The sequence below is a fragment of the Bombus vancouverensis genome, chromosome 11 (genome assembly GCF_051014615.1).
Source record: "Bombus vancouverensis nearcticus chromosome 11, iyBomVanc1_principal, whole genome shotgun sequence".
NCBI lineage: Eukaryota > Metazoa > Arthropoda > Insecta > Hymenoptera > Apidae > Bombus > Bombus vancouverensis.
In genome coordinates this window covers 10,011,271-10,036,084 of record NC_134921.1, presented here as the reverse complement: position 1 = coordinate 10,036,084, position 24,814 = coordinate 10,011,271, and the positions used below count along the sequence as shown (strand labels likewise).

Sequence of the window (24,814 nt, the reverse complement as noted above, 5' to 3'; positions counted from 1 at the left end):
ACTTAAAATTTCGCGCTTTGGCAGATTTTCGAACTTGAATCACGTATTACGTGGTAAACTAGGACTACTAGGACTGTAAAGGCGGTTCGTTTCCCGCTGTTTTTTCAGTATCGTTACGATCAAGTGGTTTGAGAAGTTACACAAGTTTCACAAGTCAGTGATAAACGAAGGAAAAATGTTAAAATTCGTAAAATTGTCTGATAAAGCGTTTGCACCAGTAAAGGGATCACAATATGCTGCTGGGTTCGATTTAAGAAGGTATATGTATTTGTGAAACATGTACATACAATAGTAAATAACGTTTGGGGTTTCCGAATTATCAAAGTTTCATATATTAATGAGTACTGATTTTTTTAACAGTGCCTATGAATACATTGTGCCTGGACATGGTAAAGCACTCGTCAAAACAGATTTGCAAATTGAAGTTCCTGACAGCACATACGGAAGAATAGCACCACGTTCGGGATTGGCATGGAAACATCATATTGATGTAGGCGCAGGTGTTATTGACGCCGATTATCGGTGAGTGTTTTAACAATTAAATTATATATAGTATATAGTGGTTATGAGACAGTTGTGAAATGTATAAAATAAGTTTCTGAATGTTGGAACATGAGAGATACGATGGATGGTTGTGGAGTTGTACTATTTTTGCATCAAAAATGTTCAAATTCTCATTCATTGTTTTTTTTAACATAGAGGAAATGTGGGAGTAGTGCTGTTTAATCATGGTAATGAGGACTTCAAGATTGCACCAGGTGATCGTATAGCCCAATTAATTTGTGAAAAAATAATATATCCAGAACTTGAAGAGGTAGATAGTTTAGATAATACTGATCGAGGAGAAGGAGGATTTGGTTCGACAGGAAAAGATTGAGATTTTTGTATTCTTTCTATTAAATTTTATTTAATAAAGATTATGTCATTTTTGTACATCATTCTAAAAAATATTTTCTCCTACTAGTCTTGAGGATTTTATATTTATCATTACGCACAGGTATATATTTATCATTGTGATTTATATCTTTGCAAGAGGGACTAGATTAGTATATTGTGTTGGTGTCTTTACCAAACTTTGAATATTTTTGAATTCCTTGTGCTTTGCATCAGCTAGTAACTTGAAAATAACATTTTCTGAAGTAGCTATATGGCACCCTATATCTCTCATCCTCTGTGAAAGTTATACAGATTAACCACTATATCCATTTATAATTTTGTTTCTTTATAAGATTGCGCTATATTTTTACCTGTAAGGCCAATAATCTATCTTCTTGAGTACGAGAAGTACAGCAGTCTGCAACAGTGTGTACTTCATATCCATCTTGTCTTAAGTCGATTGCTGTATTCTCTATGCATACATGGGTTTCAAGACCAATGAGAATAACTGAATCTGGTTTTTGACCAGCACAAATTGTAGAAAGTTCCTTGCTTATCTAAAATTTATTTTAAAAATTATCGAAAAAGGTATTTTAACAGTGTCCTTTGTAGAAGAATAACTATGTAATGTCCATACTTCAGGAATACACATGCTAAATTGAGTCTTTTCAAATGGCCCTTTGGCACCAGAAATATCAAATTGGGAAATGGTTTTACCTAGAGCCTTTGGATTTTGCTCAGAAACGATAATAGGAACGTTTAGAAGCTTCAATGCATTTATCTGTAAATATATACATATATAATCTAATCTATATTATGCTCAGTGATTTGTACTACATAACCTAGAATCTTTTCAAGTACCGAATGTTAAGAGCTTAAGATCCCATTAAATCGTGTTATCTTATGTGTACATATATATTTATATCACATGCTATATCCATTACTACATATTTACCAATTTCACCGAGTTTTGTGTGATTTTATCAAATTCGAACATAACCTTAGCGAATTTCTCTTGAACGTCACATATTAACAGAACACTTTTACCCTGCTTTAAAACAGCTTTTGCAGCGTTTGTTGCCATATTTACAATAATCCTTGAAGATTTGCGTGACAATATGAAATAAAACGACCCTGCAGAGTTACAAAGCGAACCAGTTGGCGAGGTCACTGGTGTAATGTCGACGAATTTCTATATCGCAAGCTAACGTGCTTTCATGTTATGACGCACGTGATATTATTCTGTGATATTCAAAGTTCACGGCCAGTCTTAGCTTTACTAACTTTAGACGTGTTGCATTTAATCGATTTCGTACGAACCCTCTCGATGTGCGAGCAACATAATAAAGTGCATAAAGATATTACAGTAATTATCGTACAGGAGTGTAAATATATTTGCAAGCGCGAAAATGTTGCTTCGTTACATTTTGATCCTACATTTCTACAGATGTAGTTCATTTTGTTGATATATCGTTAACTTGTCTACTTGTCGCTAGTATATTTGTGTTTTTATGTACAAAAGTTGCCGACCGGTCAAGGTACGTATGTATATATTTGTACATAGTACATATGCATTATACGCTTTCAATACATTGTAATGTTATAGTATTGTTTATTGTATCTGCTTAATTTTGACATTATCTATTATATCCTGACATTATATTTTGGCATTGCTTATCTTGTACTTTTGGAATTTCAATTAAGATTTCAATATTCTGATTGCTTAAAAGTTTACATGTATAGTACTGAGTAAAGTTATATAGTAAGGTCAACAAAAGAGCAGTAAATACAAGTAATTGATATACAGTTAACATACATACACACATATACAAAACGTATACTAAATTTTGTGTTACTAAATTATACAAATGGATTATTACAAATGGAAACTTAATGAAATTGTAAAAAAAATTCTTTACGAAACGTGTCGTAAGGAATTACTGATAGTGAAACTATTATACAGATGTGCAATTATAAAAGTATGTTCCAAGAGCATTATAAAATGAAAATTTAGACGTAAAACGTAAAACAAACGTGTGTCGTATAAATTTGTAAAACATTTTTTAATATGTATTCAGAGATGTAAATTTAGTGATTTAAATCGACTGCTTTCGCGCATGCGTGGTAGCGCTGCGACCCAGGTGCAAGTCGGATGTAGGATGGCCACATAGAAGAGTGGAGTAGCGACGAGCGGCAGTCAAACAATGATATCTGGGAAGATCGGATGTACGGATTCTTTTTGAGTATTATCAAACTGTCCAGATTGATCTAATCAGTTGGTATAATGTTTACGTGCAGTTTAAGTCACGAATTGCACAAATTTTAACAATCTGGAAATAGTATTTAATTAATTACCGAATCGTGGTACTTTGATCGAGTTTGTAAACAAAGAATGGCCGGGGAGCCTCGTGAAACCGGGCATACGAAGCCGTTGGTGCAGCTTTTCCCAAAAGCATCCGAGTGCGTGTATACGAGTTGTTATTGGTAAGTGTTTTCACGAAATTTGTCCGATTTTTCTATAAAATTATCGATTTGAACAAATAAACGTGTCGTATTGCGGTATATCTTGCGATGGATCGATACGTTGCAGTAGTACAGAGACGGCAGTGCGATATGTTGCCGCCATCTTTAAAATGTATGAAATATCCACGAATCATGATACGCTATTGTGCACCGCTTTGAAAAGACCCGCGCGTTTCCATGCACTGCTTATTAGTAGAATCATGTATTTTGCCTCTTTTTTTTTTAAATCTTTGATCAACAGGAATATAGGAGTTTAATACGTTCTCTCGAATTAATCATGCATGTTAGTTCGTTATGAAAGTCTATCGACAACATGTCTCATCCGCCTTTCAGCTTGAACGAATTGTTATGTTTATTTCATGACAAACACATAGCACCTACCAGCCGTACATAAACTTTCCTTTGCATCTCCAATAACCTTATTTCCATCATTTGCTCCAAAACTTTGAATAATATCGATTCACGGGTCATACGACTTATCATCTACATTTAACAGTATTTCTATGCGCTGTTTACATTTCCAGTTGCTTGCATATATATCACGAATCTTCATCGGAAAGCACTACATGCACTTCCTCTATTTCTGTGCACTGTTTTTCCTTTCTGGTCGATTGTGATCGAAGCTAGCAATCCCGAGTTATCGTTTCCTTTTTTTTTTCCTGTTTTCTACCACCGTTCGTGTTGCACCGTGTTGCATCACATTTGCACACATCTAAAAACGCGTATCTTTGATCATCTCGAACACGGTCGTCTGCAAGAACAAACTATGTTATTCTAGCGAGGAAAATGTATGGAAGCTCTGTCAAGATGTAACGACCAGACACGGATCGGAATTACAGCATTGCTATGTTGCTTTCGTGAGCAACTCCTGGCGTAGCGTACCGCTTTGGCGACAACGTGCAGGAAAGGATGAGGATAAGCTCGTAGTTTGGGTCAGTTGGCAAAATCAACAAAAAAGAAAACGATTATTAACGTCGAAGAGACCACGATTTCTCATTTTCTTTTTAAGCCTGTAACTATGATAGAGCTAGCTCTGGGGGAAAAAACGTGTTTGTTTGTATCCATAGGACTTCCACGTAATCCTTATCTACGCACCCGACGAAAGGGCGGTTGTTTACGATTTAGATAGCGCGTTGCCGTTTCCGACGCATTTCTGGAAATACGCGATGGAAACGTTTAGATCGGACGAGGTTCTACAGCCAGAACATCACAGAAGATTCAGAGTGATCCCAGCCAATGTGTACTTGCGAGAATTTGCATCGGATCGACATCATATGAAACGCGAGGATGGAACATGGATCAAGACGCCACCGGATTATCCGCCAATTTCAACATCAAGTATGTTTATCGAATAACGTTAAGGCATGGCTACGCAACTATAAAGGGATTTCTTTCTCTCCTTTTTTTTTTTCTTACTACACATGTATTCGTTTCTTCTTTTGCAAACATTCCAGCGTGCAAGGACAACTTGGATTCCTTTATTAACATGGATCCAGGGACCGGGTTTGGGGTTGTATTGACTTTAGACCAATTATTCGACCGATTTCATAGGCCGAATGCGATCCCAACGGCTCCTCGTACACCTCATCCGCAACCTACACCGACTTAAGTAAACTGCTAAGTAAGTTCCGCAAGGATAACGATTGTCTGCTTCGATTTCCAATTGTCAACAAATGAATTGTATGGCCTAAGGGAATTGGTTAAGTGCATGTACCTTTGTGAACCGAAATTGGGTTAATATTCGATGATAACATTTATCTAAGCATTATTCATCGTTCAAAATCACAGCTATATCTCTGTGAATGATAAACCGATCATTTTATTTCTATCAACATTCTTAATTCGCTATATAACCTTTAACACTATCCCTGTTTATATGTGTCTCACGCATTTTTTTACTCCTACCTATTAATTCGAATTTAAATATAAGGTGTTTCATGCGACGCACAGGTCGAGCGCTACAAATATTACACAGTGTGAAACACCCGTATAAAACCGTATATTTAAGATTTTAAGTATATATAATGGAATATTCGTGTGGATCCATAAATGGATCGTACAATTGGAACTTATTAATTCTACAAACAATTTGATTTGAAAATCCAGCATGATTATTTCTCGATTTAATAATAATGATGAAAACCTGTTCTTTTTTCAATGTTATCTCATTTAACAAAACCGTATAAGCTACATGATGTAATATGTAAATTATTAAATATTGAAAACGGTGAAAACCATAAATTTACATAAAGATACTAATACTGATGTTAGAAATTGATTCTTAATAATAAATTTGTTGTATGTTTGCTTGTCGAATCGCAGTTTTCTTTATGAAAATTTTACATCATATGAAAAAGGGAAAAAGAGAAGGAAACAAAAAATAGTGATGAAGAGAAAGAAGAGAAGGAAGCAGAGGGAAGGAAAGAATTAATTAATACCTCTAAATCTATAAAGCCTTTTGTTTCTACTGTGCTTCCAGGATTCAAACAGCAATGATTTAATGCAATATATGGAGACTTTTTCAATTGAGTGTATATACTGCTTTTGTCTTGTATGATTGTGCCCTAAGAGGTATATGGAAAATAAATCTTCACTTGTGATTAAAAGTGATTAAAAGGAATATAATATAAACAGATAATATTGATACATTTCTCCTAATAAATTATCTATCAGCTACTAAAATTTCACAATATTATACAGCTTTGTTCTGGTTTACGGTTTGGTACGGGTCTTTCCTACTATTATCGTTGAATGCTACGGTTCCAGCGATATTAAATTATGGGGTCGGAGCCTCCATAATTAATCAATAACAATGCAAGGAGCAGTAACAGCGGGGAACAAAAGAGAGCGCCTGGACAAAACGCATTTGATCAAAGGGCGTAGAGCCCCAGCTTACCGTTGCGAAGTTCGAGATTTGCTGGCTCCTCTCGTTATTCCTCGGCTCCTATAATGTTTGAACATTTCTCCATTTTAATAAAGAAATCAAAACTTACAAAAAAGATCCACGTCTTTAGAAAAACCAATTCTTTTATAACGATAGTTCTACTTATGTGTAAAAATGTACTTGATACGATTAGACACAAGTAGCAATATCGTGAGAAAAAAAGTGGTTTCTGCAAGGACATGCGCTTTTTCCTATAGTGTCGATATCTATTTGCCTCTATTTCTAGGCTATGCCGATACGTTATTTGTTCCCCTCTTTTTAAAAGTCTTTTTACAGAACCTTGCCAAGAACCCCATCTCTCTGTGTTGTCTGCTACACATTAACTATCGACCATGTTCCAAGCTTTTGGGTTCTGACCCAAGTATTGGGGATGACTGTTCTCGTCTTCATACGTTTTATCATAACGCGTAAATCTTTATCGCGGCTTTGCTCCATTGGTGGTGTTATCGTTATAGTTATTGTGTCTAAGACTGACGTATTTATGGACACATTCGTTCGACGAAGTATTTACTGGCGCTTTTATTAGCGCTGATGCACAAAAAAAGAAAAACGAGGAAAGCGCTTATTATTGTTGTGCAACCGAGACAGTAAGGGCGAGAACGTGATCTTTGCGATAATGTAAAATAGTTATTGTAATTCTTGTGATACTTTACACTTTCTACTTTGAATACCTACGTATATACTGATATTGATACTAAAAATTGATTCTTTATAATATGTAGTGTGTTTGCTTGTCGAAACAGAATTTTCTCTGTGAAAATTTGATCAATGGAAATCGAGGCTTAATTCGAGCATCCAACGCGACCAATTGTTGCCTACATCGAAATATTATTTTCGAATCAACGAATGTCCCTTAGACTCTCGGAAATAAATTTTGACAACGAAAATCTCGGAACCTTTGACTTCTCTAAAACAGAGTACATGTATACTGTATCTACGTAGTAGATTTCTTACATTACTTTCCATTTACTTCTCTATTCGCTTATTTCAATTGAAATACTCCAATCGTCCTTCGTTTTGAAACTTCGCGAACGTAAATTTGTATTGGCATGTAAATTGTTACGATTTCAATGAGAATAACTTTACAATTGCAACAAGACTATGTACTCGTAGATGTTTTAGCCAATCTATTGTTTTTAGCTGTAACACAGCGTGATACGATGCGACAGAAAATTTAATCGACAAGCGAATGCAAACGAGCTGTCGGTTCTTCGAGTAGATTGAGAATCATTGTTGAAAAAGGCGAAGAACCGACAGTCGCGTTTATAGTCTAAGGGTACGTCCACTCTTTGCCTTCCAACATCTTTCACTAGATCTCTTTGTCTTTATCATCGACATGTGTTTTTTCTCCAATTCACTTTATATCACGTTGCTATTTGCATACATACTTATAAGCAGACGTATCACCGATTGTGGGATAATTAATTAATCACTAAATGTACATATATCATTCTTACCAGTGTTGGGTAGATATCATTCTCACTGTTGTTATTCGAAATTTTTTAACGGACAACTAAATCTTTCTTTTTCCAATTAGTTACATATATATATATTTTATATATTATACATATATTAGTTAAAGTATTAAATATAAATATATAAAAAATAATTTATAAATCTCTTGAGCTACATGTTATATTTATTGATATATCCTTGGAAATGTAATTTATATATATTATTATTATTATTTGTAATACGTAATATATGTGTACATTATATAAACACGCAAACAATAATTAATTTATATATTCCTCAGGATATATCAATAGAATACAATAAATATTTCAGGATTTATAAATTATTGTTATATATATAAACGAGAGACTGAAATAAGGGTATATATGTATAATAATATGTTACTTAGATAACATTATCTTATCAAGAGATAACATAAATAATTCCAATAACGAACAACTCCAATAGTAAATAAACCATTTATTAATTAACAATTCCCTTGCTATTTTTATTTCATTGAAATTTTATTCGAACACATACCCAACACTGGTTCTTGTCGTCGAATGTGATCATCGCGGAAAGGTCTTGTCGCTTATACATCGGCATCGTATCGTATGCGAGAAACTCGGGACCGACGTTTTTAGCATGTAATATCTTCGATTACCAAAATACAAAATGAACAAAAAAAATTTTGAGAAAAGACCTAATCTCTATCGTTCAAAGTATCGCTCTAAATATATATATATATCAGAAGAAATTACTATATTATCATGACAGTGATCATTATTATTATTATATATATATATATATATTTATTAATATTTCATATTTATTATATTGATATTTTTAATTAAATCGTATCTATTTCGATACACCGATGAAAGAGAGTTTAAAATGTTGAATTATGCAATTTATCGACGTTTAACATATTCTCTTACCATTGTCGTTCTACGATACACATATAATACATATTGTACAACTTTTTGGAAAAGGAACAAATCACAAATCTTTTTCGCATGTTCACAAAGAATTATAAATGGGATAAAATGAAATCTATTTCCAAACTTCGTCCTTTCTATAATCAGTTTTAATAAATGGATGCACTCCGTTTGTCTCTTTGAATTTTTATCGATGTACTGTTTCGATTTTTACGAATCATTACCAAGATCCTCTCTCTCCTCTTTCTCAGGTCAGGTGCCACAGTGAAACAACAGAACCAAAATGTCGAATACTTCCAAAAAAAAAAAAAAGAAAAACGAAAAAAAATGGTAATCGAAGTTTAATTCTCCAAATGATTCCGCTTTTCTTTCTCTTTGTTGGGTGCGATCGAATTTTTGCGTCCAAACTATTATGTAACATTTCTTAACAAACTTTTTTCAGCATAATCGAATTTTCTATTCTCTCCGTTTAACATGCTTTGTCGAGATATTTGGTGTTTATTGAAATTATCTGTAACAAAGATTTTGCTCAGTATGCGCATAGTATTTCCGGCGTACGTTTATTACGTTTATTATGTATCGTATTACACTGTTGAAGAAGAATTGTACAGTAGGCATCGGAGAATTAAAAAAAAAAAGAGGCAATGACGCGCAAATTTTCAAATGTATACTGTATTCAATTTGCAAAAATATATAATATATAATTACAAAAGTTACATATTGAATTATGGTATTAGCACCCCGCAACGCAATGAACGCATTGTTGAGTATACTGTCCTATTTGTATATACTTATTCAGTATACTGCCCTTACGTTTCAGCTCGTCTCGTAAGGAAACCTTACAGTTTACAATGCAATTTCTACGTTTAAGATTGCTTAATTATTAGCAAACTTCTTAAGTTTGTGTAAGTGACATTACATACATGCAATATTGCTGTCAACAATTCAGTGATAATTATTTTGGAAAATGGGGATTGCAGTATGACGCACAGTAAACAAATGAAATTGTTAGTAATTTAATAAGATTGAACATTTTCTGGGTGTCAGATTGCATCGCATTTTCGTTCATAGTTGTCACTCTATCGTGTAATATAAATAACTAAACGTGATACAAGTATTAACTACATAATAGTAAGGGGCAATCGTTTTCATGCCAATCGTTCGTTATACACCCTTTCTTTTCTTAGGTCGTTAAAAAACAGCCTGAATATATTTTTTTTAGACTTCTACGAAGTATTTCGAGGATAACACTAGTACAATAAATATTTATAGAATAACAGACATGTAAATAGAAGTTAAGTAGTTGCTCAGATTGACTTACATTGATGCGATCAATGATACGAACTTAAGTAGGTGCATTGATTTCATTCTCTTATGTTCTCGTTTCCCAACGATTAATTAATATTCTTTTCGTTTTATTGAAACAATTGGTATAAATTAGAACGTCGATTAAAATATCTAGATAAATCTGTTCTCTTTGTTCTCGTTTCTCACAGTACAAGCGTCCTTACCAATATACATATAACTAGGTTTTTTCCGGGATTTCACGTTCGATAGTACGGCCTGTAAGTAGACATCGGGATATTGTTTTTCGATAAATGGTGAACATCACCTTGGTCGTATTCCACGTCGTTGTAGATTCCGCTTTGATTCTAAAAATAGAAGCATCATTGAGTATTCAAAGCATCCGAGCGTGGAAAATGACATATTGGAAAAACGAATATTCACCGCCAACGATGACCTGGACTTTGGCCTGGGAACATGAAAACCACTATTCTGCGGAATCAGATCAGCCCTGTCCTTATCTTGCGGCTCGGAATCCGAGCTGTCTGGATCTGGCTGATGTCTTTGTCGCGGTCTTGTCGGAGCTTGGAGTCGTGGCAATGGTACTGGTGGCAATGTTCCATGGATATTGAGAGGTGGATAACCGAACACAGCGGAACTTGGTCGAGTTGGACCCATAGGTTCCGTCTAAGATCAAACACAAATTTAATATACTTTTTATCGGAATAAATCTTTCAAATACACATGAAAATATAATTTGTCGTTGTTTTATCTCTAATCGTGTTATCTTTAACTAACAAGGAACACTGTCCAATCGATGATGCGATACACAGATCGTTTGGTGTAATTCGGAAGATGTGAAATAGAGTTCACGAAATTTTGAACAGAAATGTTATCGTCAGCTAGTTTAGGAAATAGGTATATTTCTATGAAAAATGGTCAGCGAGGTCTAAATGACAATTTTCGTGGCTTCGTCTATTAAAATATTTCGAAGATTATTTTTATCAGTTTCGTAGTATTTTCTCTTTCCGTAATTGAATAGTGTTTCTTGTAAGCTTGTGATATTAGTTAAAGGAACGCTGTTATCGTCATTCCTGTCGCTTACAGCATATACATTGGCAGTTGCCATGTGATCGCCAAAGTGTGCCCACATGTAGGGTGGCAAGTTGGTCGGTGGCCCTTGTTTCACGGAAGCAAGAGTACCTACAGAACCAACCCTTGCCAAAGTTCCTGGTAGGGTACCAGGTATTCCACCCTGAATGTAACCGTAGACTGGTGAGCCGACCGATTTCTGTTCACGCGACCATCTTCGACTGTAACACGTATAGAAAATGAATTTGTCAACTATTGTCCCCTAGAATACATTTCATAAATTATATAAAAATATAATAAAAATGTATCTTCACCTCCACATGATCAGACATACTAAAGTCAGGACTATGATTATTAAAGCTGCTACAGACGCTCCTATCGCTACTCCCAAAACCTCTCCATCGACTTCACATTGGGTACCGTAGTAATTACCAGAACACCTTTCGACCAAAGTATTATTAAAAAAATCAATCATTTTTTATTTTTATTATTAGGTATTCTCATTTACTTACGTGCATTGCATGTGGTCACCCTGGTAAGAGCACGACCCACGATTATTGCAATAAGTCGAAGCACACGAAATACATGTTCTACCGGATTCATTAGGATCATCCTTATGAGGATCTTTCAATCCAGGGTTACAAGTGCAAGTAAACCCACCCCAATTATTCGTACAAACCGCCGAAGAATGACAATCGTTCAACTCTGACGACGCACACTCGTCCAAGTCTATAGAGATTAAAAGGTATAGATTAACTTTTATTTTTTATTTAATGAAGTTCGTTTAAAATAGAGAGTTATTTTTTCATGTTCACCTTGTAAATTTGATATAGATCCAGGTGGACTGTCAACATAAAGGGCGCTGTTCCCTATATTATTGCTTCTTCTGTGAATAACACCGAGCAGATGTCTCTGTAGCTCCCCTGCTAAGCTTGGTCTAATTGTTCTTGGCTCATAAGTGAGTTTCAAGGTTGCATTCACAAAGACACCCCCTTGCCCCTGGCTCACATCCCCTTGATATACTCCATTTATGAAGGAGCCCATATACTCGTCCGAAAATGGCGTCATCGACATAGCAGATTCGATCTAGGTAACAGGAAAAAATAATTGTTTAATATTTCAATAATTTTCAACATATATGATCGAACGTTAAATTAGCTCACAGCTCGATTTGCTTCGTAGGCCAATGTTTGATAGGGCTCAGAATCTCTATCGGTAAATCCTCGATCCCACACCACTTTTCTATCGTAAATCTTATCCACTCTGATTGATACCACGATACTTATAATTTCTACAAACGATTGATAGTTTGATATAATGAACTTATATAAATTTTTTAAAAAATTGGCTTTTAAAATATTAACGAACTTTTGCATGGTAAAGAATGCTGCAACCTCGCATATCCTGGCTTACAGTGGCACGCAGATACTCCTTGAACAGTGGCACAGGCCTCGTGCTGACTGATGTCACAAGTGCTCGTATCACCCACGATACAAGTGTCAATTCTAACCGGAGGCTGAGTTGGTCTTCTATGAAACGTCGGTCTTCGAATAGGTGCGCTGGGTCGTGGAGTTGCTGTCGGTGGATCCGGCTGTGCAACTGCAAATCTGTGAGAGCAATATTGATTTTAACATATCTAAATCGAAAATTTAAATTCAAAAATTTGAGGTTTGCACTGAAACATTAAGGAATTGAAATGAAAGATTTAAAAACCAAAATTGTTGAATTTGCCTTCAAACACTTGAATTTAAATTCTACACCGAACAATCTTTTTTATTTGATATCTGTATCGAAATTTGTATGAAACACTAACCCTGTGCCAACAATGGAGGGTGGTTGAGTTCTAGTGGGCTGAGGTTGCGTCTGCGCGTGTGTCGAGGTTCGATCAGAACTTTCAAACAGATTTAAGTACGTTCTCTTCCCGTCGATGCTGACGAATCCTTGGCCCTCTATCGCAGAAGTTAGGATCACGTCCGCGTTTCCTCCATTTACTGGTACTCTAACACCCTCTCCTGATCACGAAGGTCGTGAGAATTATAATTATTGATGGTTAGGGTTCTGCGTTAATAAAAGATGTCAGTGTTTACCTGAACCTCCACCACCTGGACCTTGAATAGCCGAGACCGTGACATCAAAAATATCACCGAGAGGTGGATGTCTTGGTGGTGCGTAAGGTCGTTGAGTAGCCAGCCCTTGAGTTCCCGTGTAATCCAAGGTATCGTCGAGGACGATCCCTGGTCTGGGTCTGTAAGCGTAGCGATCCGTAGGGGCTACAAAGGAATTTAATTGAGCATAACAGCTTGCTTGCCGTTACAAAGGAAATTAATTAAGCATACTTGTTCGTCGGAGCCGCACGAGGAATTCATTATAGACTGAATGCAATATTATCTTATCGAATGAAAAAATTTCACGGGACGTGCATCCGAGCGAATGTCCTACCTGAACTCTTCGAGAACGTATTCGAGGCCGAATGAACTACACTTTTCTCAATGGCTGGCGGGGTCTTCGTGAAAGACGAAGGTAAATTCTCAGTCGGAGTTGAAACACTCGAAGCGATTGTGCTTTCTGATTCAGACATCTTACTCGGTTCCAAAACTACTGTACTCGATACACTTGCAGTATTACTCGAATCATTATTCGTGGGAACTGGAGTCGATTGAACGACCGGTTTCGTGGGTGTTGGTTCGATTACCTGAACCGACGAGATCGTTTCGATATTTAACGTTGACGTAGAATAAGATTTCGTCGATGTTTTGGAAATATTCGCTTTATTGTTAGGCTTTTCGTTGTTCGTAATGGAACTAGATCCTTGAGAGTCGTTGATCTTCGAAGCTTTCGTAGGTTTAATCGGAACATCCAGTGGTATCACGGGTTTTGGAGAATCTACGTGCTTCGTGAAACTCGTTTTGTCACTAGACTGAATCGTAGATGTCGTATTTGCTTTAGATGGAACTTGATATTTAGTTTCTTTTTTGGCGGAGTGTTCAGGTTCGGCATTTCTCGTCGTGTTCTTATAGATTGGTCTTTCCGTGGCCTTCGATTCCGTTTTAACTTTTTGTTTACTGTTCTCTTCTTGACCCTTTGTTATATGCTCCAAAGCGTTCGTAGAAGCTTCAGTCTGATCTGTTTCTGCCTGTTTCGTGGACGATTCTTCCAGCGATGAAAGTTCAGGTTTCAGGTCCATATGCGGTTTATCCGAGGTCTTGTCGTCTTGTTCCTTCTCCCGATTCAAAGTGGAATTCGTCGATGGTGGTAGCGGTTTGTAGGGAGGAATTGGTCGTCTATTTCCACCTGATGATTCAAAATTAATCGTAATTTAGCAAGAACAACATCAAAGACAACTTAGGCTACGAGGATATTTTTAAAAATTTACCAGGACGATTCCAAGTCCATGGGCGATTTCCTTGGGGAACAATCTGTTCTGGTAATGGAACTCCATTTACGAACGGTCTAATTGGACGTTCAGGTAGTTGATTAATCAGTGGTCTGTCAGGCGCTGGTGGTTTTTCGAAAGGATAAGGATGATCAGGCGGCGGGGGTGGGTTCATTCCAGGTGTGTCAAAGTCAGGTGGCAATGGTGGAACATCGGAAATTCTCGGTGGTCCTCTGTTATTAATTCTACAAAAATACAAATAAATATCATTGTATAAATATAGTAGACAATATAATTTTATTATTGTTAGCTAGTATTTAAAAGATATCCATTTATTCGAAAGGAAAATAGTGTAAAGAGCGTTGTAAAAGACTCGGAATATAATAAAATTATGTTCTAATCATTCTTTTATCAGAATAATAATTATATCTCGATATTTATAAAAAATGTAAATTTGCATAACCATTCACAGTCTAATAATCGTATATAATTCACTTGTCAGTGTACCTGGTAGCCTGAATCGGTCTCAAAGGTCTCACCGTGTTGGCAGCAACGTTCACGTTCCCATTCAACAATTTGACAATACCCGTGATAATGTCCTGTATATCGGGATTTGCTTGCCGATAACCAGGAGAGGCAGTTTGCAGAATAGGTGGTGGGGCGTGCTCGCTATAAATCCTCGGAATCTCTTGGCGAGCTCGTCTTTGTTGATCTATTGCCTGTAAGTACTGTGCCTGTTGGTTTGACACTCCGGTCAGTTGATGGGGCTCCGACAAGAGTTTTGGTTCCTGCGGAGCCCCTAGTCCTTCCCCCGACATGGATTCACTGGTCGTTGGAGATATGCTGTTAATCATGGAAAAGATGTTTCTCGTTTACCTTTTCACTTCTAACGAGTAGACTGAATATGATTGTGAAAATGTTATACTTGAAAAAGGTGAAAATTCATCAATGAAATCTATCGTAAATCCCTCGTCTGCTCGCTAAGAAACTAATGACAATAACTTATTTTTGTATTCTGTAAACTTTGCAAGATTTATATCGACGTATATAGCATTGTTATGTTTATTATAATATTATTATTATATATATATATACAACAATCTGTATCTAATACGTGAAACGAATTTCTATTTAGGTTTTGTTTCTTTGGTCGTCTGTTGACAATTTATAAGAATGTAAATTTGCATAACCAATAACTGTGATCTTCTCGATGGTTATCGAACGTTTAATCGACTTACTGGTAATATTCACCGGGTCTAACTTCGATGTTGTTTCCATCGATATGGTCCACGTGTTTTGAAGAAGTCAGTTCATCAATGGATTCCTCGTGCCTAGTATTTCTGACCTCGAATCTTATATCGTCTTTATCGTAGTTATCGACGCTCTTTGAGCTTTCCAGTTGAAATGCTGGAACAGTTCTTTGGAAAGTCGGCGATTCATCACGATGGAATACACTTGAGGTTCTTTCTGGTCCCGTGTAGGCACTGGCACTGAGAATTATGTCGTCTTGGGAGGAACGAGACGACGTTGGATCGTTCCGGATAGCCGAGACACCTGTGAACAATTAGACAACAGTTTACAGTCACTGACTCATAAATTATCTGCGCCCGTGCACGATGGAACGTTTCATGTTTTATCGCTAGCAAAAAGCAACGATTATCCTGAAAGAAAATAGATAATTATACTTGGATTGAAGCGTGCTGAGAACTTTGTCGGTTGCGTGAGAAAGACGTCGCGTCGATTCAGCGAAGATGAAATAATTTCGCTACGAAACGGTACTCTTGAACGATTCTCTACGGTATTATTCGCTGATTTTTGTTCTAAGCATCATCAAGTAACATGCTCGGAACACCTTTCAAAAGCAATGATCGATCGAAAGCGTAATGCGTAATTCTACGTTTCCTTAGACGTCAGATGTACGATCAATCAGGCATTTACTTAAATCACCTTGGTGATCGCAAGAAACGTCGCGTTGTCGATAGCCATGGAAGGGTCGCGATCGAGAGTCGCAAAAAATCGAGAAGATCCTCGGCCGATCGGCAAGGAAAACGGTACTCGAACGGTTGACATTCTCGAGGCTGGTATCGAGTGGTTTGACCAACCGTGGACGTGACGCGTATGAAATTACTACTATCTCTTTCCTCGTTCTTCCTCCGTTCCTCTGACTTTCGTCGCGTCACGCCTTACGTCTTTTACGCATGCTGATGAGAATAAAGTTCATTGACATCAGATTAATTCGCAAGTTTTTGGCAGAAATTAATTACGAGATATCGCGAGCTGCCACTTAACCCGGAGAAGTCCTTTAATCTTCGTTCACGAATTGCACAGTTTATGACACAATTAAGCGGTTTACGATCTCCGCCACGGTGTGATCGTACACTGGCTGTTTATTCGACTTTCCAGCGTCAATATCGCTTTTACTGTTCGTCATTTTGACGTGCATATATATATATATATATATATGCGTATACGGTCGTTTTACAGTTTGGGTTAGGAACAGTTGCAGTACATCGAAACCGTCTGCTATACGAGGCAGAAACAATGGCAGATTTCTATGCAACAATTCAACGGCGCGCGAAGCAATTTAAGTGAAACTACAACTGGTAGGTGGTATAGATCATCGTTGGTCGATAGTAGCGATCGGTAACACGTCCTGAATATGTCGTACGGAAACCTGGAATACTAACCGAGAAAATCAACCGTTCCGATCCGGCACCACAACGATCGACAACAGTCGACAACCACGTGTTTCGATTTTGCCGAAAGCATCAGCCCGCGAACGACACGTTCGTCTTTGTTTCATAGAAAGTGTGCATATTATAGTATCATTTTCCTGTGGACTTTTTCCTTCTTTTCAGACCTTTCACCGTCTTTGACCGACTGTTTCGAGAAATACTCGACTCTCGAGACAGTTGCTGCTGTTAACGGGATAATAAGAACAACGATGTAACGGGGCTCGTTCGTTTCATTAAAGGCCGGATTAGGAATCGAAGAAGCTGGAGAGTCGTTTCATTCACAAACCCAAATTTTACTGCTTTCGTTCTCTCGTTACTTTACGCTTACGATGGGCGGTAAGATAACATTTGCATTAATTGTTGGCAGTTCGCTGAGTTTATTATGGTTCACCGTTGACGATTAATTATTCATCAGCGAAACAGTAAATTGTTCAGGTAAGGAGCACATCGGTGGCTTCTCCGTTCATGACTTCATTTTTCAGATTATAGCGAAATCAATTCGAAGGAGATAGGCCGATTGATAGTACCTACGTTATTTCTTCGAAGGTAGTGCAGTATCTTCATCAACACGAAATCCCGCCGCTAATAATGTTTCTCACTTCCTGTGAATCGCAATAGCCCGAATAGAAGATCTATCGCTAATTGCTCATTAGGAACTGTACGGAGCGACACGATTTTCAAGCAACTGCCTGTTGGCAAACGCAATTAAGCTAATCGCTGCTTTCGTTCTACTCGTCGAGCATCATGCTCTCGATGCTCTCTGTTTGATATCTGCGGAAATGGTAGGAAAACGCGTCTACGATTAAGATCAGTTTTTCGAATTAAATCGGTGATCCAAAAACTGTGACGATTTAAACTACAGTTATTCTAATTTAATTGTTCCTGAACTGGAACTAAAAGATTATGTGCACTGTATTGTTTAGTTTATTACACGTTACGCGAACTGTTATTCTTTAGAATTACGCATTATTGTCGTCGAGGGATCACAATTTTAGCTGTAACTGGTATCACATTATAGCAGCCAATTTAGAAACTAAGGTACTCTTTCAGCTTGAAACTACGGTAGAATTTCATCTTTCTGGACTCGTCAGGGGACGAACGGTTCGATATAAGTGCAGTTCACAAATGTTCAGCCGCTTTAATTAAGATGTGCTATTTAAAAACTGGAGAAACCTAACGTTTTATCATTCTGTTTGTGCCATTTTTGTGTTTCTTCGTTCAGTTTAAGATATTCGCGTTTTTCAGTTTAACACATTCGATAAGACATGTTGCAAAGTAACGCGAGACTCTACTTAAATTCTAAAGGAATCTCTAAATTACAAGTCTGTCGTCGTCTTAACTGGAATAGCAAAGTCGATGAAAAGTTTCATTGAAGGGTTCGGGTAAAGATAGAACACGTTCGCGATTAAAATTATAGCGATTTCATTGACATCGGTCGTGCCGTCGGTTTGTCGGCTTACGAGCTGTTAATTAATCGATCGGATCGTTGAGATCGCGTGACTGAAGCCGCTTGTATTTTATCTAATAGATTTGATCGGCGAGCCAGTTTACAAAGCATGCGTTACCGAGAGACTTTCGTTTCCTATTTGGATCGCGGCATCGCATAAATAATAATTACAAACGTGGCTTGCATGCTGCGAACGAATAACGGTGTTTACGAACACCATAACCTTGCTAACGTGAGAGCATCGGATAGGGATCCCGTGAGAATGTAGGTGAATTGCATGGTTGATTCTGTCGCAACGAACGGAATGCAGTCGCTTGGTCAAGTTCGGAACTCGAGGTGTCCTGAATCCTTCAGGAGCCTAAGGCCTCTCCTACCTTCGTTCGCCGTGCCTCGAAGTCATTGCCCGAAATAATTAGCCATGCGTTCTCCTCGCTAATTACTCTTTTGCAACCGCGGCGTACTTTTACTTTGTTAATTAACTCCAGCATCGGTATTTTTGCCACTCTTAACTTTTCATCTGATCGTCGTAAAAATAAGAGAAAATTTCGATTAGCACGAGCTCGTTTTCGCTGCTCGTTTTCGATCCTTGTTCGCGTTATATGTACAGTGGTTCGTGATATAATATCACGATAGCAAGATAAGATGTGGTTACAGCGCTAATGAAATTTCAAAATCTTTCGTGCGCAATCGTATTCTACGAACGTCGGAATTATTTCGCGAGCCACGTGCGCCAACGACGCTAAACGCTATCGCTAAACGACGGCACTGTTTCGCCAAAGAAACTGCTTAATGTTTCTTAAGACAAGTAATTACGAGAAGATGCAAGAGTTTACAAGACGTTGTTCACGGTAAACACAGCATGCGTTTCACCAGGTAACGAGGTAACATAGTTGCGTCTTATGTACAAAACGTGCGTAAAAAATATTACCGGTTCTAGATGCCTTCGATTACTTCGCTAGATATTTCTGTAATGATAATATTTACCAGCGAGCAGGTTTTGCTAATGGAATCTTACGGATGTAGGATTAACGATTACCCATCTATTAATTTTAATTGCCAGTTTTGTTCTGCGTTTTATGCCTTTCTTTGTCTTAACTTGCAATAACACGCGCCTTGTCTTATATAAAAATAAATAATATAAAAGCGAATAAAAGCGATGCGTTTAGATGGGACTCCGGGGAATCGCGATTTTCGCTGGGTAGCCAAGGTTTCTAATATGCTTAGAGCCGCATTGAATATCATTTGACCTCGTGACGCAATTCTAACAGCGTCTACCACGACTTAGGACAAAAAGTAAGAACCGTCGAAGGGGTTTATCCGTGGAAGCGTAGACCGAGCTATGCGGCGTCTCTCGAGGCGGTAACGGCAGAGTTAACGGTACCCCATTCCAGCCCAATATTTATTCTTTTCGCTGGTAAACGTGACATTTGGTACCTTCACTGTGAGATTCGACAGGTGTCCAACAACCTATTCGTTCTTCAACGTATAATTTCAAGACAGTACTTAAATCAAAGGATATTTTCGATACGCGAGTCTTCTAGCTGAATAATTTACTGGCTAATAATACATATCGGTAGATTGACAAGTTACTAGTTACAAGTTATAAATTTCGGTTTTATGATTTTACAATTTTACAAAGTATCTTACCGTATGCTTTTTTAAAGGGATAATCGAATGATTTGTAGTTCGTAAAATTTCATTGAGATTTGTTACTCCTATACGGGAAAATTATTACGTGACTTGTAAAATTTCGCCAATAACGTTAGTTTAGTCAAAAACACTGTTATTCGATCTCTTCACTATGCAATTACTGGTAACATAAAAACGTTTAGTAATTGCAAGTTTTCAATTGTGCAGCAGGCCTCTGGCGTAATAGGATTTTAAGTTTCTTTTTGTTCTTCTCGACAGAGTTGAATCAACGAAAGGAAAGTTTTCACGAAAGGATCGTTTCACCGTGTGGTGGAAAGCCGAAATCGACTTCAACGATCTTGGAATTTACGTGACTCAGGATCCTCTCTGACGACAGTTGGCAGTTCTCCTGTGACGAATATTACCAGGAACTTTTAGTTCTTCGTTTAGGAGACGAAATCTCGAATGACAAACCAATCGACTTTCTGTTCCACCGTGCACAACGCGATTTCGTGACACTTTCACAACTAAGGTGCTTGGGCGAAAGTCGAATGACGAAACTCTGTGCCGGATACGTTCCTTTGTGTCGATGTTCATCCGCATTAACTATGACATCGGACGACTCATGTAAATTCTTCTCGTTACGTAAACGAGACGTCAAAGACGAAATATAAAATAAATCACGCTAGAACCGTAGGAGATTTGGTTAATTATACAGCGGACTCGAGTCGATAACTCGTAGACCTTGACGATCAATCGCACCCAGTCTCCCAAAAAATTTGCATAAGTCGATGAACTGTTGTAATCCGAATTTGTTACTGGCTTTTAAACTTCTCAATTTCCATTTATTGCTTCTTTCTAATTTTACGAATACTTCGCGTTTCGCGTCATAATATCGTGTATCTACAGGATTACATTGGTAAACTGTGAAAACATAAATCTTCATGGATGCTTCGTGCAGACACGTTAAGACTGGGACCTGGAAATCTCCAAGTAACAGGTATATACGTGTCAGAACGCGAATGCACGTCATGCTTGCAGCTTTCTCCTCTGTCGCTTCTGAAACGCGTCTATGACGTGTGCTTCGTTTTATAGGCGAGGCTACGATACAAATCGAGATTTCATTAATTCCTTTCTTTCTCTCCAATTAGGGCCGTGCTTTATTAATGTGACGCGTTCAACGGGAAAGATCCGATGGCTCTCGATGCATGTAAAAACTTAATTATCCGAAACGTTACTTTTAAATATTTATAAGCAGCTTTGATCTTGGCTGGGTCATCGAACTACTGGTTTTCCTTTTTCCACGATATACTATTGACTGTAGTTGCAACGTCACGTTACATTCGCAAGATTCTCATAATAAATTGTTGATACACTTGGTCGTACTAGATACAAAGTTACATGCAACCGGATGTATAACTGCGTACACATCTGCGTCGTAGAAAAAGAAAATCGTCAGGTGTTTAACGATTTTCACTGTATCCTCGAAGAATCGACCGTACGATTTCTGTAACAGTCTCGATCGAATGGTCTTCGATCGTGTTGTTCGATTATTTCGATGAAAAATCTCCACTGTATCGTATCTTTATTTTTGTTTTCCGATCTTGCCGCTGGAACGTCATGAAATTTTCGACAGAGGTCAAGATACCGGTTTAAAACTCGACCGCACGTGGCCACTTGAAACAGCCCATCAAACAGGTTCATGCGTTAATTCGTCGAATATTTGCATCGTCTTATGTCTATGGTCAATTGTCGAGGTAAAGACCTACACGCGCGTATCGCAATGCTAGACTTGCCGCAAAAATCTTATCTCTTGCGATCTTCAAGCACGAGCGAAACAAACGATTTGCCCGGTAGATATTTCCTCGCCAAGGAGAATCAGAAATTATCTTGTTAATTGGAATCCCAAATTATTTCTTGTTGATCGTAAATCATTTCTCGCGGGAATTTGTACGATAATTACAGACAGAGATGTAAAATCTGAATTAATTATCGTGGTGCCTGTTCCCGCTATAAATTCATATTTAGCCAGCTAGTACGAACGATATTCATCTACTTACCTAATAATATTTGGATGGACAAGATCACTAGGACCTTGGATCCCACGTGCCCTACCATCCTGATTCCTTTGGCGCGTTTGCGGTGGAAATGTGCCGCGGTTGCTTGTCCTGATCAAGGTCAGGTTTAATGTCAAGGACACTTTGAAGGACCTCTTCAAAAGTGTTGGTGGCTGGACCAATCTTTATCGTCGCGAAACGTGCCACGGTACCAACCGATCGCCGCCATTTTGGTTTCCAAGCCTATGCCGAGTAAAAACGTCGGGCATCGTGGAAACTTTAATGCCCCCGTCTCACCATTCTTTCCTTTCCTCGTCTTATCCTTCCCCCGATGACTTTTTTCTTCTCTTTTATTCGGTCTCGCACTCTCGCGCACGCCGGTTGACCTACTTGGCCGCCGATAGGTCCGGTGTACGCGTCAGCTTTTCGGCCAACGTAGTATGTCTTCGAACCGTCACCTTATTTTCACTACTTTTTGCACATCGACGACGTCTTCTATCCAGATTTCTCGTTACTTTCCGCTTATATCGCGCTAATATTTCACCATGACTCGCGATGCGGGCTGATGTCGCACGAAGATATACCGGCGTGTCCTTATTAGACGGAAAGTTTCACTTGAAATTGGATTTTAGAAACGCTCGACGACCTCGAAATCGGGATACGATTTTTACGCGACTTTAAACGGCATACGATTATTTTTTATATTTTTCATAGTGAACATTTTTTCTTTTATACCGTGTTCTACCTTTGCTTTGCTATTTTTTTTCTTTTTCTTTTTCCTTACATGATTCTTACGCAGTCTCCGTCGATCACTTCACCCAGTATCACGAGAACAGCCACTGATCTCTCATACACAATCGACGTTCGATCACAGAAATCCGTCTGAACAGACCTTATGCACAGAATTTACACTTGCTGACAGTATTATTATCTGACTTTCTAATCACTGGACTACTAATTTCTAACGTATCTTTTATCGTAGATCCGGGCGATGATTTGTTTTACCGGTCGAGCAATTCGTTCGGTCGACCCTTGTTAAAAGAAAGTGGAACCTGGAGCCGATCGAACGAAAACCCTCAAGGTTTGATCGTGTTTCGTTCGAGTTTCATTCGAGGTTCGCTTCACGGTCGTTCACACGGGACTGGCTTACCGTGAGGACGGTCATACACGGTTTCTCCCACTTTAACTATGCCATACTACACCATGGTGCACTATACTACACTCTTCTAAAGTATATACGTCACGTCTTCGTTTCTCGTTTCCACCATGCTCGGCTCTACCGTCCACTCGACTCCTGTTCTCCCCTCTCTTCATCAAAATTTCTCTCTCCATCCTGTTTCTTCTTTCTTCCATCTGACTCGCCTTCTTCAACTCGTTCCTTCTTCTTTCTCTTTCTTTTCCAATTTGACGGACCGGCTTTACCTCGACCTACCTTTCGATCCTTTCGGGACACCGCTCTTCCCGAACTTCATCCCGACTCGCGACCTCGCGCGTCTTTAACATTCGCTCATTCCTCTTTCTCTCTTTCGTCCGCTACCTTCTTCCTCGTCTGCAGCTTCTTCAGCGAAGCGAATCTACCTGTGCGACTTTCACGTCCTCGAAGCCAGACACAGAGTGCCCGTTTCCACCTGCGTTGCGTTTTCTTCTTTTCTTCTTTTTTTGTTTTTAATTGTTGTTTATTCATAATGTTAATTTATATATTTCTCTTAATGCGGAAAGTGTACCGCCGAAAGAGAAAAAGAATGTGAGTAAATGGACAAGTACGGAAAAAGTAACGATGTTGCGAACACTGTTCCTCGAATTCCTTGGACCAAGGTGAATTCGTGTACATGTTGCAATGAAATTAAGAAACGCAGTTTGGCTTTACGTATAAAATTGACAAATTTGTGCCGCCTGAGAAGGGAAACGTAGCTTTTTCGGCAAAGAAAATCCTATGAAAACAACAGCTGGTTCCCCTGGATGCGGGTAATTGTGCAAGATGCTGAAAGAATATACACGTGCAGATAACGGGATGTTGTAAGCAGAATGCGAAAAATTAATCGACCGTCGGTGACATTTATTTTATTTTAGCAGACGTTTCTTTTCCACGCTCATTTTCCGGGATAACAAACTAGCCTGTGTTAACGTGACTGGGAAACAAATGTTTTGTCTAGTAATAAGATAAATGATCGTCGGATAGAAAGAACGTGGAGGCAGGTCAAGTCCTTTTTGCGAGATTTTAAGAATCTGTTAACAACCTGAAAGAATATCGAGAAGCAGAGAAACACATTCCATGTGAGATTATGGCAACAATCGAGATATCCTTGTAGAAAGTTTTTGCGAATCGTCTTAGGCGTTCCTTTTGCCATGTTCTTCTCTCGCTAATAAACCGCAGGTATTTACGCAAATTGATATTTTCGTGAACGTAATTTAAAAAGAAAAAGAAAATGATACCACGGCAGAGATTCGTTTCGCCAGAAAA

At 38.1% G+C, this 24,814-nt stretch overlaps 4 protein-coding genes across 8 annotated transcripts in view; 2 read left to right on the top strand and 2 right to left on the bottom strand.

Annotated features, from left to right (window-relative positions):
• Positions 1–47: 47 nt before the first annotated feature.
• Positions 48–9,452, top strand: LOC117154821 (protein N-terminal glutamine amidohydrolase). 5 transcript variants are annotated; one of them, XM_033330143.2, is made up of 5 exons: positions 48–258; positions 361–522; positions 4,178–4,331; positions 4,467–4,737; positions 4,854–8,920. In XM_033330143.2, exons 1-5 carry the CDS (start codon positions 176–178, stop codon positions 5,006–5,008), a joined length of 825 nt encoding a protein of 274 aa, XP_033186034.1. In that variant the 5' UTR covers positions 48–175; the 3' UTR covers positions 5,009–8,920. The 5 variants fall into 5 exon arrangements, with proteins under 5 accessions (XP_033186034.1, XP_076478630.1, XP_076478629.1 ...); XM_076622515.1 differs by lacking the exons at positions 48–258; positions 361–522 and adding exons at positions 2,246–2,414; positions 3,005–3,360; XM_076622514.1 differs by lacking the exons at positions 48–258; positions 361–522 and adding exons at positions 2,246–2,414; positions 2,955–3,360.
• On the bottom strand, positions 880–2,070 carry LOC117154822 (isochorismatase domain-containing protein 2). Its single transcript, XM_033330144.2, has 4 exons — positions 1,832–2,070; positions 1,514–1,657; positions 1,248–1,433; positions 880–1,171 (listed from the first exon to the last, which is right to left on the bottom strand). The coding sequence occupies exons 1-4, from the start codon at positions 1,958–1,960 to the stop codon at positions 1,019–1,021; spliced, it is 612 nt and encodes a 203-aa protein (XP_033186035.1). The 5' UTR covers positions 1,961–2,070; the 3' UTR covers positions 880–1,018.
• Positions 4,894–24,814, top strand: part of LOC117154818 (cyclin-dependent kinase 4) — a 33,816-nt gene continuing 13,895 nt past the window's right edge. Inside the window, exon 1 of the mRNA XM_076622512.1 lies at positions 4,894–5,020. The gene's annotated coding sequence lies outside the window, so the exon portion shown is untranslated. The remainder of the gene's footprint in view (positions 5,021–24,814) is intronic.
• pwn (calcium-binding EGF-like domain-containing protein pawn) lies at positions 9,382–23,779 on the bottom strand. The gene is made up of 15 exons (XM_033330119.2): positions 22,357–23,779; positions 15,724–16,039; positions 14,993–15,328; positions 14,486–14,730; positions 13,552–14,403; positions 13,200–13,382; positions 12,926–13,124; positions 12,481–12,719; positions 12,276–12,403; positions 11,928–12,198; positions 11,625–11,841; positions 11,427–11,552; positions 11,126–11,333; positions 10,465–10,707; positions 9,382–10,388 (listed from the first exon to the last, which is right to left on the bottom strand). Exons 1-15 carry the CDS (start codon positions 22,412–22,414, stop codon positions 10,281–10,283), a joined length of 3,729 nt encoding a protein of 1,242 aa, XP_033186010.2. The 5' UTR covers positions 22,415–23,779; the 3' UTR covers positions 9,382–10,280.

Bases quoted from the DNA above. Each gene is read 5' to 3' on its own strand.
- LOC117154821 (XM_033330143.2), top strand. From the start codon at position 176: ATGTTAAAATTCGTAAAATTGTCTGATAAAGCGTTTGCACCAGTAAAG. The intron at 4,332-4,466 runs GTCAGTTGGCAA...TTGTATCCATAG, and splicing joins AGGATAAGCTCGTAGTTTGG to GACTTCCACGTAATCCTTAT. The intron at 4,738-4,853 runs GTATGTTTATCG...CAAACATTCCAG, and splicing joins TCCGCCAATTTCAACATCAA to CGTGCAAGGACAACTTGGAT.
- LOC117154822 (XM_033330144.2), bottom strand. From the start codon at position 1,960: ATGGCAACAAACGCTGCAAAAGCTGTTTTAAAGCAGGGTAAAAGTGTT. The intron at 1,658-1,831 runs GTAAATATGTAG...ATATATTTACAG, and splicing joins CACAAAACTCGGTGAAATTG to ATAAATGCATTGAAGCTTCT. The intron at 1,434-1,513 runs GTATGGACATTA...AATAAATTTTAG, and splicing joins TTAGCATGTGTATTCCTGAA to ATAAGCAAGGAACTTTCTAC.
- pwn (XM_033330119.2), bottom strand. From the start codon at position 22,414: ATGGTAGGGCACGTGGGATCCAAGGTCCTAGTGATCTTGTCCATCCAA. The intron at 14,404-14,485 runs GTAAATTTTTAA...TTGAATCATCAG, and splicing joins ATGGACTTGGAATCGTCCTG to GTGGAAATAGACGACCAATT. The intron at 12,720-12,925 runs GTTAGTGTTTCA...TTGCTCTCACAG, and splicing joins CCCTCCATTGTTGGCACAGG to ATTTGCAGTTGCACAGCCGG.